The following is a 21091-nucleotide window of genomic DNA, read 5'->3' as shown; positions in this document are numbered from 1 at the left end:
CCCCTGCATCTGTTCTTGATGACAGCCATGCAAGTAGAAGGAGAAGGAGGTTTTTGTGCTGTGACAAACACCAAGCGCAACAGGGGGAGGAGAGGTTTCTGTCACCTATAGTACTGTCTCACAGTTCATCCTGAAGGAAGTCAGGACATTTAATGATAATATGAATATAGGTGGATTTAAATTTATCATTTTACTATGTACTTTCCATATCCCCATAATTTTTAGTATTTTTCTCTTTCTATTTCCTCTGTTACCTTTGGGTTTATTAATTTTTTTAAAATGTACTGTCATCTAGTCCAGGCTGGCTCTGAACTTCCTGTCTATGAGGATGGCCTTGAACTTTCTGATCCACTTGTCCCACCAGCCATCTGCAGGGACCGTAGGCATTTGCAGCCACATCTAGTTTTCCTGGTATTGGGGATTGAATCCAGGGCTTTGCACATGCAAGGCGAGCAGCCAGCCAGGTTTCACTTCCTCTCACTTGGTTTTTTATCTCTCCTCCTTGTGGTCTCTCCTCTCACTTCTCTATCCCCACTCAGGTCACTCAAAACCCACTACCTAAGCTCTCCAGTAATTGGCTGTAGCCTATTTTATTTAACCAATAGTTTTAAATTAAGGAACAAGGTTTGCATGACAAAAGCTGATAGATGTGAGAATTCATTTGTAGGCCTAGAACTTCTGTACAGAACTTAGTATCACAATGCATAGCAACAGACCAAACCTCAACAGTGTTTCCATGATTGCTGTGGATGCTGAAAACCATTTCAAGTGTTTATTACACATTTATACTTCTTTTGACAACTGCCTATCCAGTTTCCTCAACCACTTAGTAACTGGGTAGAATTTCTGCTTCCTGTATTCTGGACAATACCTTGCTGTCAGATAAGCAGTAGACAATGGCTTTCTCCCCACACTGTGGGCTGTGTGTTCACAGTGCTGGTCACTGCCCATGCAGGGCCTGAGCTTTTCATCTGGCAAGCAGTCTCACTTCCCAGTCCGTGCCACTCTTTCCTGTGCTGTTGGAACCCTTGTGAGAATGTCCTTGCCTGTGCCTGGACTCGGCATGTTTTCCCTATGAATTCTGTGGTATAGTCAAAGTTTCAGATTTTATTTTGATCAGATTCGATATTTGGAGAGAGAGGGGGCGGGGCGAGCTCCCTTCATTGGTGGCTTTGTGGCTTCAGGTTGCTCTCTGACTCCTCTGTTCTGATCCATGGTCTGCATCTCTGTTTTGTCAGATGGCTCAGTGGTTTTGAAGTCAGGCCCTGCAGTCCCTCCATATGGCTCTTACTCAATATGAACTTCAAGATTGTTTGTTGGAATCTTGAAGATTGCATGACTCTATAGCTCATTTTGTTAGTGCTTTAAAAAAACAATATTAATTTTACATTTTTTACAATATTAATTTTCACAACTTATGAACATGAGATGTGTTTCCATTTTAGTATCTAAAGACATTTTTCTAGACAGTTTTTTTTTAATTGTAGGGTTCTCGTACTTCCTTGTTTAGGCTTATTCCTAGGAATTTTATCTTGGTGAGTGATGAGTGGAACTGCTTTTCTGATTTCCTGTATATTAGTTGTTTGCGTTTTAGAGTCTTTTAAACATAGTATGGCATTGGATCATATCTGCAAATAGGGTAATCAGAAGCCTTCCCATCCTGCGTGTGTTTCTTTCCTTTCTCCAGCCTGTGGCCCTGGCTTGGACTTTGAGCTCTTCATTGAGTAGGAGTGGAGAGAGCAAACATCTCTGTCTCATTCCCCGTGTCAGTGGAACTGCTTTTCAGCCCTTCCTGTTTAGGCTTATGTTGGTGATGAGTCTGTCACATAAACCTTTATTAGGTTGGGGTACATCCCTTTTATTCCTAATTTCTCTAGGACTCTTATTATGAAATGATGTTGTATTGGCTAGTTTTGTGTCAACTTGACAGCTGGAGTTATCACAGAGAAAGGAGCTTCAGTTGAAGAAATGCCTCCATGAGATCCAACTGTAAGGCATTTTCTCAATTAGTGAGCAAGGGGAAAAGGCCCCTTGTGGGTGGGACCATCTCTGGGCTGGTAGTCTTGGGTTCTATAAGAGAGTTGGCTGAGCAAGCCAGAGGAAGCAAGCCAGTAAAGAACATCCCTCCATGGCCTCTGCATCAGCTCCTGCTTTCTGACCTGCTTGAGTTCTAGTCCTGACTTCTTTGGTGATGAACAGCAGTATGGAAGTGTAAGCCAAATAAACCCTTTCCTCCCCAACTTGCTTCTTGGTCATGATGTTTGTGCAGGAATANAAACCCTGACTAAGACAAATTGGTACCAGCAGAGTGGGGTATTCCTGTGACAACCTGACCATGTTTTGGGGAGGACTGTGGAAGGACTTTGGAAGGTTGGGCTTGAATATCCATTCATTGTTAAGAGCTCTGTCAGATGTTTTGTAGGAGCTTGGAAGATAATGTTGAGAACAGTGCAGAAGATGGAGGCCTGGCTTGTAAAATTTCAGAGGGAAAATTAAAGACTCTTTTCAGGGCCATTGCTGTTTTGATTGTGAAGATTCTATAGTTCTGGTTAGCTGGGGCTGAAGAATCAGCTGTGATTAACAAGATACCAGAACTACTAAAGCAAAAACTTTGCATTACTGGGACTATTGATGCTGGTTAGCTGGAGCTAAGAAATTAGCGGTGATTAAGAAGAGACCAGCATCATTGAGGTGACATCTTCTGGGAAGAGTTTTCTGAAAGCACAAAGAGGCTGTGTTCCAGAGATAGACAAGGTTGTACTCCTGCTGCAGCGGGACTTGGTAATATGTAAGGGTCACCCAGGTGGTACTGGTTTTGAAGGCATGAAAGGGTCATGCAGAGCAGCTGAGGATCGGCACTGTGAGAGGGCATGGAAGGCCATTGGTGAAGGTGCAGCCTCAGTTGCAATTGAAGGCTCAGGACTGAAGGGGTCATGCAGTGTTTTGGAGATGCCAGTACCATGAGATGACCACCAAGAGCAGCAGCAGCAGTGGAGTACAGGCATCTGGAGCCTAGAGGACAACGTGTGTTCTACAAAGGGCATGGCTGGAGAAGTGACCCAAGCCCTTGGAGGAGCCCAGAAGATCGTGAGTTGGATCCCAGACATTGGTTGGAGATTGATTTTTGCTTTTGATTGTGACTGTGCCCTGGTATTTTCCCTCTTGAAGGAAGAAACTGTTTTAGTGGAGCCCACAGTTAAGAGACTTTTAATTGTAAAAGGACTTTGAATTTTAAAAGAGATGGATATTTTAAAGAGATTGAAATTTTAAGAATATGTAAAGACTGTGGGACTTTTAAAGTTATTTAGATCTTGGGGTTGAGTAAGAATGTAAGGGTTGAGGCTTACTAGTGATGTTTGTGTGTCAAGTTGACAAGGGGTCAATTGTACTGGCTAGTTTTGTGTCAACTTGACACATGTTGACACATCTGACTAAGACAGATGTTGAACTTTGTTCTTCACATCTGTTGAGATGCTTATGTGGTTTCTGTCCTTGAACATACATGTGCTATGCTCCATAGATCCTGGCTTGTGTGTGTCCCTGCATCTCTGAAGTGGAAGCAGCTTGATGGGTATGATGACTTCTTCATGTGTCTTCGGATCTGGTGTGGCAAGTATTTTATAGAGAACTTTCCTATCTGTGTTCATCAGGGAAATGACCCATGTGCGTATTCATGCTTCCCCAGAACTTTCTTTCCTTCCCTCTCTTCCCTCCCTCCCTCCCTCTTTCTTCTCCCTCCCTTCTTCCCTCTCCTCCTTCCCTCTTTTCCTCCCTCCCTTCCTTTTTCCTGGCTTCTCTTCTCCCTCCCTCCCTCCCTCCCTCCCTCCCTCCCTTCTTTCCTCCCTTCCCCTCTCCCTCTCATCCTTCCTTCCTCCCTCCCTCTTTTCCTTTTCCAGTTCCTTGCTCCACAAGTAGGCTTATATCAGGAGCTCTGCAATGGCCTTCCTTTCTTGTTTATAGAACAATTCAATGCGTGCTGCTGCGAGTTCCTCTTTAAAGGTCCAGTGGGATCCAGCAAGCAACTCAGTCCACTCTTGGGCATTGTTAGGAGACATGTGTATGTGCTCATGTGCACGAACATATGCAGTGTATGTGTGTGTGTGTGTGTGTGTGTGTGTGTGCAGGCCAGAGGTCAGCCTCACGAGTTGTGCTCTGTTTTTTGAGACAAGGTCTCTTACTGGACTGGCTGGCCAGTGAGCCCTAGGCCTCTCTTCTCTCTGCCTCTGGGGTTACGAGTGTGTGTACCTGAACATTCAGCTCTTACATTGATTCTGGGGATGAACTTAGGTCCTCATGCTTGAGCTGCAATCATTTTACAGACACTGCACTGACATACCCAATTCCATTTTTAAAAAAACCTACTGAAAATAAATGAAATAAAGTGAAAGCAAGAGCATGTGTGGAACAGTAGCGGATATGCAAGACTTACCTCTCAACAGATCGATCAAAGCACCATAACCACACACACACACACACACACACACACACACGCACACACGCACACACACGAGCTTTAGAATACACACTCTCAGCAGCCAAGCAGAGCCCTGAGAGTCTCTTAGTTACTGATTCAGTCTTGTTGCTAGCTGGAGATCTGTTCACTTATGTCTTCTTCGATTGGTTTTGATAGGCTGTGTGCGTCTAGAAAATTCTTCTAGATTTTTCTTAGAAGTTGTTAAAGACCTCCCTGAGAGTTTCACCTCTGTTTGTAGTGTACCCCTTTGTGTTTCTGATTTTGTTATCTTGTCTCTTTCTTGGTTGTTGTGGTTAAGCGCTTGTTAATCTTCATCTTTTCAAAGATCTGACTCAGCATTCCACTGATGCTTTATGTTGGTTTTCATTGATTCTTCAGTAACTCTTGGCATTCGGATACTTTAGAGTATAGCTTGTTCTTGTTTTCCCAAGACCTGGGATGCACCATCAGGCTATTTATTTGCAGTATAGCCTTTTTTTTTTTTTTTTTTTTTCAGACAGGGTAGTCTGGTCTGTGTAGTCCTGGCTTGTTCTGGAATTCACTCTGTAGACTAGGCTACCCTTGAACTCACAGAGCGCTGCCTGACTCTGCCTCCTGAGTGCTAGGATTAAAGAACGCCACCATGACATGTCGGACTTTCTGATGCAGTCCCTCAGACCCACAACTATCCCAGAGTTTCAGGTATGCTATGTTTTCATTGGACTCTATGATATTTTAAAACCCCCTCCCTCATTTCTTCAATGATGGTCTGATCATGTGAGAATCTAGTGTTCAAAAGCTGGAGATATAGCTCAGTGGTAGGGCAGCGTGCTTGCATCCCATGGACAAGGGCCTGGGCTTTATCTTCAGCTCTACAAAGAAAATGTGTATGGTTCAATGGTCTCATGTCTGTAATGTGTTTTCTGAGTATCAAATTCTAGGTGTACCCACTATATGATGAGATATGAGAAGTTATTTCAGGTTTTTGGTTTTTTTTTTGTATTTAAGACTTGCTTTGTGGCCTACCTTATGATCTATTTTAGAGAAAACTCCTTGGCTGCTGAGAGTGTGTATTCTAAAGCTCGTGTGTGTGTGTGTGTGTGTGTGTGTGGTTATGGTGCTTTGATCGATCTGTTGAGAGGTAAGTCTTGCATATCCACTACTGTTCCACACATGCTCTTGCTTTCACTTTATTTCATTTATTTTCAGTAGGTTTTTTAAAAAATGGAATTGGGTGTGTCAGTGTTTGCCATATAATATTTACTATCCTTACATTTTTGTAGTGTCTCATTCCCTGGGACAGGTAGTGAATTAAAAGTCAGATTTCACTTACTGATTTTAGATGTGTGTGACAGGTGTATGTGGGATGCACATGCCACCGTGGTTCACTGGTAGAGACCAGAGGACAATGTCAAGAGTTAGGTCTCTCCATCATATCAGTTGCCGCAGGCACGCTCAGGGCAGGGCCTTCTCACTGATCTCTTCTGATGAGCTTGGTTGTAGCTTGTTTCTGCAAGCACAGATTGGCACTTCTGATGTCTTCTGCCTCTCCTTGGTTGGTGTGGCTTCCCACCTTTTCAGTTCACTTTTGCCAATGAGCTGCGGCTCTGGCAGGGAAGAAAGTTAAATCTTGTGGGTTTTTTCTAATATTTAAAATTGTGTTTGTCTAAGTGTGTGTGCCATCACACACATGTGGAAGTCAGAGGACAACTTGTGAGAACTGGTTCTCTTCTTCCACCATACGGGTCCTGGAGATTGAACTCAGGCTTCCAGGCTTGGGGGCAAGTGAGCCATCTTGGTTATCAGATCTTTAAAGTTACATTTATTTGTTTACCCATCCATCCATCCATCCATCCATCCATCCATCCATCCATCCATCTGTTCATCCATTAAATGTGTGTATGCAAGACAGAGGCAGCATAAAAAAGGCTGAAGGCTAATCAAGGCTGAGATGAGCCTCAGTATTGGCATAGTTTACTAAGCTATAGTCAGTTGTATTTGCAAAGTATGAACTTTTTAAGTCCAAATCTATTTTGTGAATGGGTTTTCTTTCTCTACATGAGTCCTGGGGAATTGAATTTAAATTGTCAACCCTGGCAGCACTGGGCAGTCTTGCAAGCTGAAATCTCTATGTCTAAGTGATCAACCTAGATTAAAGGCCCCTTCTTTCTGGGCATGACATTTGATTCTGGTACTCAGGTGGCAGAGGTTTGTGGATATCCATGGGTTTGAGGCTAGTTTGGTAATAGTCAGAGCTACCATTCATCGACTCCTACAGAAGGATCTGTGTCCCCACTGGCTCCCCAGGAGCAGGGAGCATCTGTGTCCTCACTGATTACTGCTAAGGCTCTGTGACACACACCCCCACCAGTTGGGGCCTTCAGCAGTTGGTGAACTCAGCAAGATGCCTCTTTTCTCATTTTTGCATACTTTCTTGTCACATAAACAAACAGAAAAGCTAGGCTGTGACGACTAGGCTGTGACGACTAGGCTGTGACGACTAGGCTGTGATGACTAGGCTGTGATGACTAGGCTTCTGAGTCCTGTGAATATTAAAACTGGCACCCAGCAGAACCATTGAGGTCTGACTGGCACCCCAGGTGGCCTGGAACCCTGCTGCTCAGCAAGTTCAAGACCAGTCTTGTATGCAGAACGAGTGTAGGACCAGTCAGGTCAACTTAGTGAGACCCTGTCTGAAAATAGCAAGGAGAGGTGGGATGTAGCTCAGCTCAGCTTGTAGGGTGCTTGCCTGGCATCTCCAGTACTACATACTTTGGGTGCAGTGACATATGGCTGTAATCCTGGCACTTGGGAAGTGAATCTAGGAGAATTAAATTACATGTGACTGAAAGGATGACATAAACACCATTTGTCTCCATTTAAGAACCAGGCCTGATTTCAAAAAAAGACCGTAAGATACCAGCTCCAGGAACAGACCATAAAATCCAGAAAACCCCCTTCCAAAGAACACCCTGGGGATAACCATAAAAATGGGGAAATAGCTTATCTCAGAATGGGCCATCTCTGCTGGGCAGCCCTATCTCATCCTATGGTTAAACGTTCATGACATAGGAATGCAGACCACTGACCACTTCCCCAGCACCCACCAATGAAATTTTAGATTACCCAATTCTTATAGAGAGTTCCCCTGGTTCCCTATAAGAAGGCCTGCATGCATGCCTTTGTCCGGGGTTGCTATTTTAGAGAATGGTTGACCCCTGCATACTGGATGCTTCTGCAGAATAAGTGCTCTTTGTCTTTGCACACTGAGTCTGGGGTCTTCAGCGATTTCTCAGACTCTTGCATGACTACTTGAGGAAAGGAAGAGAGGGAGAGAGGAAAGGAAGAGGGGTGAGAGGGCAGCAGAGATAGGTAGGCATAGAGAGACACTCAGAGACAGAGAGAGATAGGGAGAGAGAGAGACATGCAGAGAGAACTTTGGGGTTCTGGGGTGGGGGTGGAGGAGACAGCAGCAGCTGCTACTATAGGAGGATGAGAGAATGGGAACGCCCAGAATTATGGGGTCAGGTGAAACTGTTGATTACCTCTGGTGTCCAAGCATCTTGATGAGCCTCCTGTCTTCGATACTGCTTGGATATCACGTGGATTAGCTGTCTTAGTAAGGGTTTTTACTGCTGTGTAAGACGGCATGACCAAGAACACTTATAAAGGACAACATTTAATTGGGGCAGGCTTACAGGTTTTGAGGTTCAGTCTATTATCATCAAGCCAGGAAACACAGCAGCATCCCTGCAGGCAGAGTGCTGGAGTTCTACATCTTCATCCAAAGGAAACCAGGAGAAGATTCACTCTCACGTGGCTAGGAGGGTCTCAAAGCCCACCCCCACAGTGACACACTTCCTCTGACAAGCCTACACCTACTCCAACAAGGCCATACCTCCTAATAGTGCCACTACCTCGGCCAAGCATATACAAACCGCCACACTAGCCATCTGTGACAATGTAGCCATTATCAATTAGCAGCCATCACTGTAAAGCTTTGGCGCTGAAGGCTCCTAATATACTCAGCAGACTTTGCCCAATACCTCAGACTTTCTAAAGCTCAGTACTACCAGAAAACAAACATAAAAACAAACAAAAAACCAGTGATTTGTGGGGGATTCTACTGCCTCAGGCCAGTAGCCCTAGAGCCTGTGGTCTCCTATAGGCCCAGCCCCAATTTCTGGGTGCTTCCTTTGTGGATCCCTTCCCACAGGGCAACCCCAGTGCTGAGCTCACTGCCTTGCAGAGAAGGCAGGGCACAGTTGGTCTCCAGGGAATCTGCCCTCATCCAAGTTTCCTCTTGAAACCTACCCCTAGTGTTCCAGTTTTGTTTCAGGTAAAGTATCATCCTACAGGCAGGGGCATCTGTAATAAGTGGGACACTGCAGACAGTTCACTAATTTGTTTACTGTTCTCTTGCACCCAAGATACACAGGTAACTATCTTCTGCAACTGTTGACCAGCCTCCTCTGTCACACATATAGTCACATCAATTGTCACTGTCAACTAAGCTTACCACCTTTTGGTTTCTTCTAATTCAAGAGGGGAGTTAAACATTGTAAGGGTAGTTTTGATTGATGCTAAGGTCCTGTTCCTCAATTGGTTCTTGATCTATCAGTAAAGAAACCCATGGGCCAATATGTTGGGCAGAAGGTACTGGCGGGACTTCCAGGTCCCCGGATTAAAAAGATGCAAGGAAGGAGTTTTGCTATGCTTTGGAGGGAGAACACAGCAGCCATGTGAGGTCTCAGGAGGAGGTGGGGCCTGTGGCCACTACTACAAGCGGGTGGTCAGGGATGTTTGGCAGGGCTAGATGGGACTAGCCACAGACGTTTAGGGCAAGTGGAGAGATGGAGATAAGAAATTGATAAGGGCAGGCTTTTCCTGGTGGGAGATAGTGGTGCCCAGCAATTTGCCAAGAAGGTAAGTTGAAAAGGAACAACTGTGGGTGTATTTTTTATCTGTGTATTCAAGGGAAACTGGGTGGGGGCTGGTAAGCACCCCTTCCCGGAGCAAAGGAAGGTAGAGCAAAGTTACACACAACAAAACATTGTCTGATTTAACCATGGGCTTGCGGCTGAAATGCCTCTCCCCTACTTACTAACTTCTAAAGATCATTCTATATGGACCATAAAGTTCTTGTATGTAGGTAGGTGCTTTTGAGACTTTGCTGAACTGAAGGACTCAGTTCTGGGTGTGTGGAAGTTTTGTTGGTGTGGTTGTTGCCATCAGAGAGGAGCTCTCACTGTGGACACTGTGTGTCCATGCTGTAGCAAGGACCACATAGTTTAATGTCTCTTACTCAGTGGTTCTTGATTCTGTGGAGAACAGAGCATGTCTAGATAGTCAGGCTGAGGTTAGTGGGCACCTGTGAGCTTCTGCTGTGTGAGGACATGAGGTGAACAGCCTACTTTCTGCTGGCCCTCTTGCTGTTTGGCTGGGAGTTATTCTGAAGATGCTGTCCTGCCAGAGGCTGCTCCATCTCACAAGTCTACAGCACCTACAGTGTATTTCTCTGCACACACAAAATCATGGTACATCAAAATGTTTTTTTTTATTTGAGACACAAAAATGCAAAATTGCTGAGATATCAAACATTTCCCGATCAGCTACAATACTGCCACTATGTACAAAAGATCCAATGATAAATGCGCACACATATAAAAATACAGTCTGCATCGCCTATGTACAGTACAAGTGCAAATGTATGGCATTCGGACACAGTACAGAATCGAGTCAGGGGTGCAAACAGCAAGTACAAAGGCATCATGGTTTGTCTTTTAAAAACAACATAAAGGCAACACACGAATGGACCCCCGATTGCCATGATTTTCTGTTCATTAAACAAGTGCTTCAGCAAGCATGGTGTTTTCTCCTTTCTTGTCAGGAAGTGAGATGCTAAGACATTATGTGAAGATGAAAAGAAGAGAAACACCTGCGTGTCCATTGCAAGCAACAGATAACTAACCTTGACAAACAAGAAAATAATTCAGCGTTGCTACCAAGAATGTTATTCTTAAACCAACAAAACAGCTCTATGCTATTTTACAGGAAAACAAGTAAGAAATATCTACATCTCTGTGAAAATTATAACCTTAGATGGAACCTTTTGGGGTCTGACTTGAGAACACATTAGTCTCAAAATTTAAAAGTGGCTGCTTTTGGCAAATACCTGGCGATGCCTTTGGTTCCTTTAAACATTTTGGATTACTAATGGTTTCTTGAGGTCAAGTGCTTTTGATGGATCCAAACCCTTTTCTAAACCTTCCTCTTCCGTCGGTGGGTGGGTTCCTCACAGCAGAAAGTCGAGGTAAGAGAACTGGGCGGCTTTCCAGTGAGTCTGTCCACTTGCTAAAGCTTTGTCTTGGGCGTTGGCATAAAGCTTCCCTTTCACTGCCAGTGTCTCCGATGATTCCAGACAGCACCTAGTAGATCTGAGATTGCCAAGCTGCTGTCACAAGCTTGGGACACCTCCACCCCCCAGAGCCATTGGCCTGAGTGGAGGGTAAGAGCTTCTTGTAAACACGTGCAGCTTTTTGAACCGTAGGCTGTAACTAAAAGACACAGGGGCACTTTGGGAAAAACAACCTGCTCACTCCCAGTCACCGGACAAATAAAAACAGAGCCCAGAGACTGTTTAAATGAAAGAGATCGAAGGTTTGAACCAGGAAACAAAAATGACTAGATCAGAACTGCTACTTTCCAGTTTTGACAGAGATCTTTTACAATTAGCTGAATGTTCACGATGATGCTCTCCAAACACTCCTGTGAGCACAAGCGGTGTTCCCTGATAAACCTGCCCTGCCTTCCAGTTAGAGTGCCGGGATAGCCTGGAGTTAATGGTCCTCTGCAGCAGTGGGTCCCTGTGTACTTAATATCCCCAGTGTTGTGTGTGTTGTGTGATGTGATGGACAGAGGCCGGCGAGGATGCTTGACTTTGCTGGCCCTGACCTGGTTGCTCTGCTGGCAGAATTCAACAGCCACTCTCAGCTTTCTCTGCAAATCCTGGTGGCAATGGAGTCCCCAGCCTTCTACCAGAAAGAACTTCTGCAACTGGCCACTGTGGGAACAGTTCAGGGTGTAGATAAGATGGGTCTCCTCTTGGCCACTTCCCAGAGCCAGGTCTGCTGTGGAAAGTAAAATGGCTGCCCTGCCTGGAGGGACAGCTACCTCCTCAGCTGTCACTGCACAGACTACTACAGTAACTATGAGAACAGCCTTGCTGCCTGGAAAAGTGGCTCTTGAGGCTCCAGTCCACTCTGGTGACCCTCTTACCCACCCGTCGCTGACTGCGCAGGGTGACAACACTGCCCCATTTCCCAGACTCTGCAAGAGCAGACCTGGCTATCTGGAGTATAGCATGTGGTCAAAGAACCATGGAGCTTTTGAAAAGAAAGTCTAAGTCTTAGAAAATACCTGTGTGAAATGAACGGAGATGATATGTGAGCAAAAAGCTGCATGACTCAGGGTGCCTGTGTGCTGACTGCATGCCTGAGGGAGTACTGCCGCAGCCTCAGAGGCTTCCGAGAGAGGCCTTGCTGAAACGTCACAGCCACGTCAGCTTTCTAGAAGCCATGGTGCAATTATTTCCACTCCTCCTACCATGGTAAGACAACTGGAAGTCTGTACCTCAGAAAGTCAAGTTGATACCACCACACTGGGATGCTGCAGAAGAGGGAGACTGGGGTTGGACACTACTGAGACACTCTAGGCTTCTAAGAGGAATTTTCTTGGCAACATGATACAAACAGAAGCCTACACTACACGTGTACCCTGTACATACAAGTGGGAACTTAATGGGCTCTCTGACCTGTGTTTTAATGGCTGTGAAATAACTGTACACCTATTTGCAGGTGTCTCTGTATATAGAGATAAGAGCACAACTTTTGGGGGTCAGTTCTGTCCTTCTACCACATGGGCTCTGGGGCTCAAGCTCAGCCTCTCAGGCTTGTTGGCAGGCCTGACCTGCTGAGTCATCTTGCTGGCCTGAAACTAACTTTAAACAACAAATTCGTCTTCAGATTCACACCATTTCCAATGCACTCACTGTGGTCTAGGACTAGGTCAAGAGGCCTTTTTATAGAGCGGTCTTTGGTCATGACACATTGATGTGAGCCTATGGGAAAGATGCCCACGTTTGTCCAGAACGTGTGCAAGAGGTCTAGCAAGTGTCGCTCATGTCACTGGTGTCACATGTACCTACAGGATGCTCGAGCCAGGGGACTAGGGCAAGGAATGCTGTGAGGGAGTTGGCTGTGAAGCCACTGGCTGGAGGCCCCTTGCCTTCTTAAGAAATGGGAGGGATCCTGATGGACTGAAGGCTGGATGGGATGGGCACATGAACAACTGAGATGACCTCCTCTGTACCCACTGTGTTTGGAGATTGTCTTTCCCGTGGCAAGCTTCAAAATAACTTAAAAAGCAATAGAAGGGACTTGAGGGCTAGAATGTTGTGTCTACTCACAACTCTTCTACAGGAGAAAACACACTAATAGTAATTATGGGCTTCGAGAAACCCACTGATACTTGATACTACTTTAAGTGGACACTCAAAGCTGGAGAGAAAGGACTAAAGCTCTCCACCAAAACCTAGAGCTGACATTGCCACGGGGAGCACGCCTTCCCAGGTCCTCAGCTGCGGCACATGCAGCTGTGCAGCAGAGCCGACCTCAGGAGGCTTGGTCAGATGACAGGATCCATCTACTCGAGTGTTGGTGCCTCCCAATACAGACCTACCAGATTCTAAACAAGAGGATTACCTGAGCTCAGTGGGCCCTGCCCATCAGAATGCCAAACTTCAGTTGAGAGAGCACTGTTTGTCAGAGGTTAAAGCCAGGAAAAGGGACCATTTTGATCACTGGGGTAAAACCTCCTCAGAAATGATTAAGGTTCTCTTTAGATGCTGGGTCAGGATACTGCCTGGATGTGCTGTGGAAGAGACACGTGGATTGATGTAGGAAGCCCACCGGGCTCAGGTTAAAGGGGATGGGAAGGGGATAGGATGAGGGCTGTCACTGAATAAAAATCCCATACTCTGGTCAGTTATTTACAATTTGTCAATAACTAAATCACTAGATCAAGAGTTGTGGAAATTCTGTGGCAGTTGGCATCTTAAACAATTCTTAAATCACTTGATAAACATAACTTTTCTGTTACGGATCAAGGGGAAAAAGAGGAATAAAACCTCCAGTTTTTTAGGCTTAGACTTGAGAACAACTGAGAGCAGGCAGTTACAAGCCTATGCAATGAGAACCAGGGAGCTGATGACAGGGGGTTGGTCTAACCTGTGCTCAAGGCCCACACCTTCCATTAACTCATTAAGTTGAGAAGGAATTTCATGCTGAAGCCTTTTTTGGTTCTTTGAGATGGGCATGGTCACCTGAGAGAGTCTGTCGGCAAGTCTTCAAAGATGGAGACACTGTGTGGCTCAGTACTCTAGAGATATCTGACTTATTACAAGTAGGACCAGTTGACGCCATCTTTTTACTCTACCAAAGACTGTAGAGGTCACAAGGTCAAAGCACATTCCAATGTCTAACATCACAGGAGAATCAACCTTATTCACCCAAGGCCACTGGGGAAGCTGCAGCACTATCAATGTATCTGGACTCTATACGCTGGGCTCTTGTGTGACAGTATCTTGTAGACATGTGTTGATGGTAAAATGTTCATTTTGATTCCCAAATTCACAAAATGACCTATGACATCACACAATCACGCAGATTTCAAAATGGGAATCAGAGCCTCTGGCTGGAAGCTGCTGCTGGCTGCCCAGAGTGCTCAAGTGCCTCTGCCCTTGCTATTGATCTGCCGTAGGCCACTCTAAGGAGCACATGTGCAGTGGCTCTTCCCCTCCCTCCCTTCTGGGTGGCCTGGTGTTTCAAGTTGAGCTGCTTGCCTCTTATTAGGGCCATGAGGTGACCACAGAGGATAAAAGGTGGCTGATGACCAGAGCCTAGTGCCACTTCCTGACCTTTGGCTTTATCTAAGGCATTTCACAAGGGCTCTGCATACAACTGTCTCTGTGGAGTCTTTCATACTTGGCTTCCAGGCTGTGGTCTTCCTTTTTGTCTGTGACGATGTATTTTAACTTCGACAGTGCAGCTATGGCTCCAGCTATAAACACTGGCCTCTCAGGATTGTTTCCATGTTTCCAAATCTCACGAGCTCTGAAACAAGAGACCTGTGACCTTAGTCCCATGGCAGTGGCAGGTCCTGTGGGTCCAGAAAATCAGCAGAGAACATGCTTGGCGCAGTGGTACTCAGAGGAGTGAGCCCGGAGGATGTGGTGGGCATGGTAATGTCTAGCCACTCCATGTTGTCCAGGTTGGAGTCTGACAGGTCAAGAGATAGACAGGGGGTCCCTGACACCAACTGGGTCTCAGAGGTCTCCATGGGAGAGTGAGACTGGTACAGCATGCTGGAATGACTCAGCAAGTCGTTCTGCAGATCCTCGATCAGAGAGAACGACTCTCTATCCTCACTGCTGTTCTGCAGTGGGGCAGTGTCAGTGGCCGAGGGCAAAGTGCCATCCAAAAAGGCTTCTAGCTGGTTCTCTAAGCTGGCAGATAAACTGTTCACAGGTTCTAAGGATACAGGTGGTGCTATTTGGACCTGGGGCGGTGGTCGAGATACCACGGTATTGACTGGCATTGTGGTGATGCTGGCTGTCACTGGTTTCATCGTGGAAATTGGAGAAGGCTCTTCTTTTATTGGGAAGGAAATCTCTGTGCAGAAGAATTGATGGTGTTAGTAAGTATTTGCTGCCATTGAACTATATTAGTGACTATTCTGTCATCCTTTCTTACATCTTAGAGGCAGAGACAGCATGCTCTAATTCTTTTTAAATTTAATTTAAAAAAGTCATTATAGTTGGATGGTATTTCAGTTTGTCAATACAGTCTAGAAAGTTAAAAAACAGACACAGTGCACCTTATCAATAACGCAAGGCTGAAGTCGCCTCCTTTGCCCTTCTTCCTTAAGGTGAGGCGGGTCAGCCACTGCTCTCAATTCTTGTTCTGAGTTATCTGAACTTTGGACAATTAGGTAAATAGCTTAATAAGTACCAATTAGTTATTTAATTTATTCTTAAAAATTAATTTTTACTTATGAATACATGTGTGTGAACGTGTTGTGTGTAGGAACCCATGGAGGCCAGCAGAGGGTGTCTGATCCCAAGCTAGCATTACAGGTATTTGTGAATCCAAAATGGGTGGTAAGAACCAAATTCTAGCCCTCAGCAAGAGCAGAACGTGTTCTTATGTGTTGAACCATCTTTCCAGTCCCAATCTATTTAATTTTTTGTGGCTCTCTGTGTGTAAGGCAGAGATAGATGCAAATGTCTTCTTCAGAGCTAACTAGCCCTACGTTTTGGGATGGGGTCATCTTCCCCAATGGCTGACCATCAAGCCCCAAGGATCCACTTGTCCTCCCCTCTCCAACACCAGGATTATAGGCATTGTTATTGTGTTCTGGGGGGAACCAAGCTCAGGTCCTCAGGCTTGCCTGGCACACTGAGGGAGTCATCTCCCTACGTGATCATATTGACTCCTTAATAGGGCAAACAGCAAACCAACAGGCCTTCTGTTATGGACAGACTAGTGCTCACATAGATGAATTTTAATAACTTCCTCCACTGTTGTTTTGAGATGGCTTCTTGTTTTGTGTAGACTTGGCTGATTTAGAACTCAGTATGTGGACCAGGCTGCTTGGAACTTGGAGAACTCTGCCTATCTCTGCCTCTCGAGTCCTGGGATTAAATGTGTGTGCCATCATGTTAAGATTCTCTCTCATCTTTCTGAAAATACAGTAGGTGAAAGAATTAATGAACCATAAACTCAAAAGCTCAGTGTATCTGGGTATTTTGTCTGCATGTGTGTCTGTGTACTATGTGTGTGCAGTACTCATGGAGGCCACAAGAGGGCGATGGAGTCCTCCTAGGACTGGAGTTACAAACAGTTGTGATTCACCATGTGGTGCTGGGAATTGAACCTGAATCCCTGGGACGAGCAGTCATTGAACTGCTGAACCATCTCCTCAGCCCCAAAGTATTATCACTGGGAAAAACCTTATCTTTATCAGACTGAGCAAAAACTACATGTCTGATTTTTAAATACACATTTATTTTTTAATTCCCAAGTTTTCAGTTTAACATATTCTCAAAGACCAATATAGTTCGCAGCAGACTTTCACTTATTCATGTGGCCCACATGCAGATGGCAATGTCCTTCACTATGCCATGGACTCTGCTCAGGGCATCAGCGTCTGTCAGATGTGTTCAATACAGATGGAGAAATAGTAATTACTACTTCAAACTCTTGATTTCTTTCACCGTAGGACCTTGTGCATGCACACATACGTATACACATATGCACATAGGTGCGTATGTGATATGCCAGGATGATAGTTCACATTTGTATTGCAGTGCTCTGCCACTGGGCTGCAACTATCCCAGGAAGTTTCTGAAAAACTGATTCTTGCTTACTTGTAAAGGCACGTGAGCTGAGGCAGCCTTTTTTGTTTTTTTTTCCTTTTGGCTAACGTCTGGTTTAAAGACAACATACTGTAAATGATGGCTTACTTTATTATTTTGGTTTTTCGAGACAGGGTTTCTCTGTATAGCCCTGGCTGTCCTGGAACCCACTCTGTAGACCAGGCTGGCCTCGAACTCAGAAATCCGCCTGCCTCTGCCTCCCAAGTGCTGGGATTAAAGGCGTGCACCAGCACTGCCCGGCTGGCTTACTTTATTTTTAACTACAGTTTATTACTTTTGTGTATGCATGCTACCACAGCATGTATGTGGAGGTCAGAGAACAACTTGTGGGGGTTAGTTCTCTTCCATGGTGTGGATTCTGGGTATCAAACTCAGGTCACTAAGCTTGGCAGCAAGCACCTTTACCCATTGAGTAATATCTGTAGCCCTGATGTATGACGGACTCTGAATTTTAATAGAACAACCACCAGAGGGAGCCCAGGCTAAGTTATTGGAAAGTTCTCACTCCATGAGATTGGTGCATAGAACATGCTTTGCTGGCCCAGCTCTAATGTGTGAGACATCTTTCCTTTTTTCCAGGTGACAGCTATGGGGATCTAACATCATGCCATCCTCAGTGTGGAGCCAAAGGGCTTTCTTTCCTGTCTTATGTGGTTTAATGGCCTAGCTTGAGCAGGTTTGTTAGAACTGGATGTTTCTCAGTTTCCAAGACAACATCTGGCTTTAGAGGAAGGCTGCCCTAGGCCTGTGGTATGACACTGCTTCCCTTGGGCTTGTTTCCAGCCTTTGACCTACCTCCACTCTTTATGAGGATGTCAAAGAGGTCATCCATCTGCTGACTGTGCACACTGGAAACCTGCAGCCAAGGAGAACAGAGTTAGCCGCCTGCCTGCACCAGGGGTACTTCACCGAGGGGTCCACTGAGCCTTGGTTTTACTCTAACATTTGATAGTCTAGAAAACAGCCAAGTTGCTTGGGAAATGAAGATATTTAAGCCAAAACACCACAGCATGATAGGCCAACTAAGAGTTAAGGAAGAAGCCAGCGCTGTGACTTGCATGTGCCCTGCTTTTACTGAATGACACCTTGGGAGGTGTCTAATACTTTATTCAAAGAGTGTCTGAGTCAATCTGCATTCAGCAAGAATTGATATATCTCAGATGAGCACACTGTGCACATGTTTTTACCACTGAGGTTTATTTGGCATGTAAGTTACACATGTGGTGGTCTGAATAAAAATGATCTTCACTGGCTCACAGGGAGTGGCATTATTTGAAAAGACTAAGACCTGTGGCTTTGTTGGAGTAGGTGTGTTACTAAGGGTGAGTTTTAGGATTTCATAAGCTCAAGCCAGGCTCAGAGGCTCATTCTTTCTCTACTGCCTAGGGAACCAGAGGTAGAGCTCTTGGCTACTTCTCCAGTACCATGTCTGCCTTTGCTGCCTTGCTTCTGGCCATGATGATAATAGACTGACAAGTAGCCACAGAGTACGGGGCACGGGCTACACACAGGTCTGGCCACTTGCTGTGAGTTCTTGCTTGGATCCTCTGTGTCCTCCTGTCAGGTGTATTCCTCAGGTCCTCTGGGAGGCTATATGATCCTTTCTCACAAGGAAGTCCTCAGCTGTGAAAGGGAGCTTTGGAGAGGTAGGGTTTGGAGGAGTTTGTAACTGAGAGCCCTCACTCTGTTCAGTGGACCCAGGAGGGCTCCAAGGAGAGACACACACCTCGCCTGAGATCCCACCATCACTGTGGCTCCCAACAGTTGCTGTAGGCAAGTATTCAAGGCTTAGAGTCTTCATAGGCAATTGGAAACAGCTAGATAAAATATAAAGCTTCCAGCTGTCTTCTCTGTGTTTTCACAGAGAATTGGGCACAATCTGAGGAAGCCCTGAAATGTGCGGGGGTATGACTGTGACCACACTTACCTCTGGAAGGGCTGGCTGTGTGCTGCGTGTCTGCTTGATGGCTTCCTCATATCGAGGTGGATCTTTTGTCTTCGTGATTGGGGTTGCAAACAAAGAGTGCTGAACAACAAACTGCTGGGGTGGGGGTGGTGAGCTAGGCTGCCTCAAACAAGGGAGAAAGACTTGTTAGTTCCGGGCCAGCCATGTGTCCCTGCAGTGACTCAGCTGTGCTGTTCTATCCATAGTGGCTCAGAATCCCAAACACTGGGCAGCTGACAACTGTTGGCCGAGCAGGAATGTAAGTCACTGTCTGTTCATCCTGCAGAACCAGCACTGGTCACCAAACACTACAGGTGACAGCACAGCTGTAGGGCAGCTAGCACAACTGTAGGGCAGCAGACAGCACTGTAATGCTGTTGTCACTATGACTTACCTTACTGGCTAGGCTAGGTCCATTTTGCAGGGGTGCAAGTGGGGCACTTCTGGATTGAAGAGCAGGGTTAGAGGTCTTACTGACAAAGGGCTGCTGGTTCGTTGGGCCAGGCTGCCTCTGATACTGAAGAACTGTGTTTGGTGTCGAGTTTGTGAAGACCTGTGACCGTGAATTTAAGAAAACCCATGTTTTAGAGCAGAGGCTCACAACTCCACCTTCTAGGTTAGTGGGCCACAGGCTCTCTGCCGGGAGCATGGAGGCAATCATGGACAGTGGGAGACAAGAAGGCAGCTGCCAACAGGACTAGATCTGCAGACACTGGTGGAGTTTGGGTGCCATGTAGACAGTATCTTATGGGAGATGGCTAAAGCAGTTTTCCTTGCTCACTGAGGTGATCTGGTCCCCTTCCTGGATATAGGGTTCTGCCTCCCACCCACGTACATCATCTCTTTGGATATCTCAGGATGTTGCTCTCTCTGCCCCATCACTGATCCAGCTCAGAGGGTGGCCTGCATGGCTCTGTACTCAGTGCAGCCTTCTCTGTAGCTTGGACCCACAGAGTCACCTGCAGACCTCTTCCCTCAGCATTTTCCAGTTCATTAATCCTGCTCCTGGACTTCCTCTGCTGGGAGGGTGTCGCTCAAGCCCTCCCAGCAACATGGCTGTCACGTGGGCAGCAATCATACCTCACTCCTAAAGAACCACTTTTTGTGTCAGCAGGCCAAAGGGAGACCAGTGTCCACGGAGCTCCCAAGTGTTCCCTGCAGCTCCATGAAGAGGCATAGTGGGAACGACGTTTATAAACTAAGGGCTACATCCCTCAGATAGTACTGTGTCTTCCAGGGCTTGGCTTTATCACCAAAATGAGAAGTGCACTTTATATCACCAATGCCCTCCAATAAAGTAGCTTCTCCCTTATGTCACCATGGACAAATATGTCTTTCTTTTGTTAGATATATTTGTATGTGTATAGGTATTTTGTGTTGCATGTATATCTGTGTACCTGGTACATGCCTGGTGCCATGAAGATCAGAAATGGGTGTCAGATTCCCTTGGATAGCTGTAAATTGCCACGTGGATGCTGGGAATTGAATTTGGAAGAGTACTCTGTGCTCTTAATTACTTAGGCAACTCTCCAGCCCCAGTGTAAACATTTCTTACCATGAGAGTACGTGAGTGCACATGCCTCTCTCCAAATGCACTTACTGTTTGAGTCTCCTTCTATGTGGCAAATATCACTTTCTGGAAATAATGACTCCTAATTCCAGGACTCTGAGAAGTGAGAAACCTTAATTTATACTGTCTATCACTGTGGCCCGTCTTCCCTAGACTGAAGAAAGTTGAGCCTCCTTTAAACTTAGAGAACTACACTAAAGTGGCATTTGTGGTTTCTCAGCTTGGCCATGTATGACCGTTTTCCCTTTTCATTCATATCAATGCTGCTGTTCGTAAGCTGGACTCTGTTGTCTCAGCACCCGTGGTTCAGGATTACCTAAGCTTACAGAACACGGTGCCTAATTACCTGTTCAAGATCAAAGCTCAGCCTAAGACCCAGGATGAGATCATCTGTTTTGAGGCCTTAAGGTTACATCTTTTTCTCTTTTTTCCCCTTTTCTGAGAAAGAGTTTGACTATGTAGCTTACGCTGTCCTCAGCCTTCCCAGTGATGGTATGTGACACCTGACCTCCCAGCTCTTTCTCCATGATGTGGCACAGATTCTTATAGATGAAAACCTATGAAGTTCTAACTTGAGAGAGAAATCCCAGAAATAGCTTTTTTTTTTTTTTTTTTTTTTTTTTTTTT

General features: G+C 45.6%; 1 protein-coding gene across 4 annotated transcripts in view; it reads right to left on the bottom strand.

Annotated features, from left to right (window-relative positions):
- Positions 1-9991: 9991 nt before the first annotated feature.
- Mrtfb (myocardin related transcription factor B) overlaps positions 9992-21091 on the bottom strand; it is a 162097-nt gene continuing 150997 nt past the window's right edge. For all 4 annotated transcript variants that reach the window (XM_029470662.1, XM_021184572.2, XM_021184573.2 and 1 more), the window contains 4 exons: positions 19289-19447; positions 18877-19014; positions 17745-17805; positions 9992-15183 (listed from right to left, as the gene is read on the bottom strand). In XM_029470662.1, coding sequence (XP_029326522.1) covers positions 14648-15183; positions 17745-17805; positions 18877-19014; positions 19289-19447 — 894 coding nt within the window. In that variant the 3' untranslated portion in view covers positions 9992-14647. The remainder of the gene's footprint in view (positions 15184-17744; positions 17806-18876; positions 19015-19288; positions 19448-21091) is intronic.

Source organism: Mus caroli, chromosome 16 (genome assembly GCF_900094665.2).
Source record: "Mus caroli chromosome 16, CAROLI_EIJ_v1.1, whole genome shotgun sequence".
NCBI lineage: Eukaryota > Metazoa > Chordata > Mammalia > Rodentia > Muridae > Mus > Mus caroli.
The sequence above is the reverse complement of the archived record's forward strand: the minus strand, read 5'-3'. Positions and strand labels throughout refer to the sequence as shown.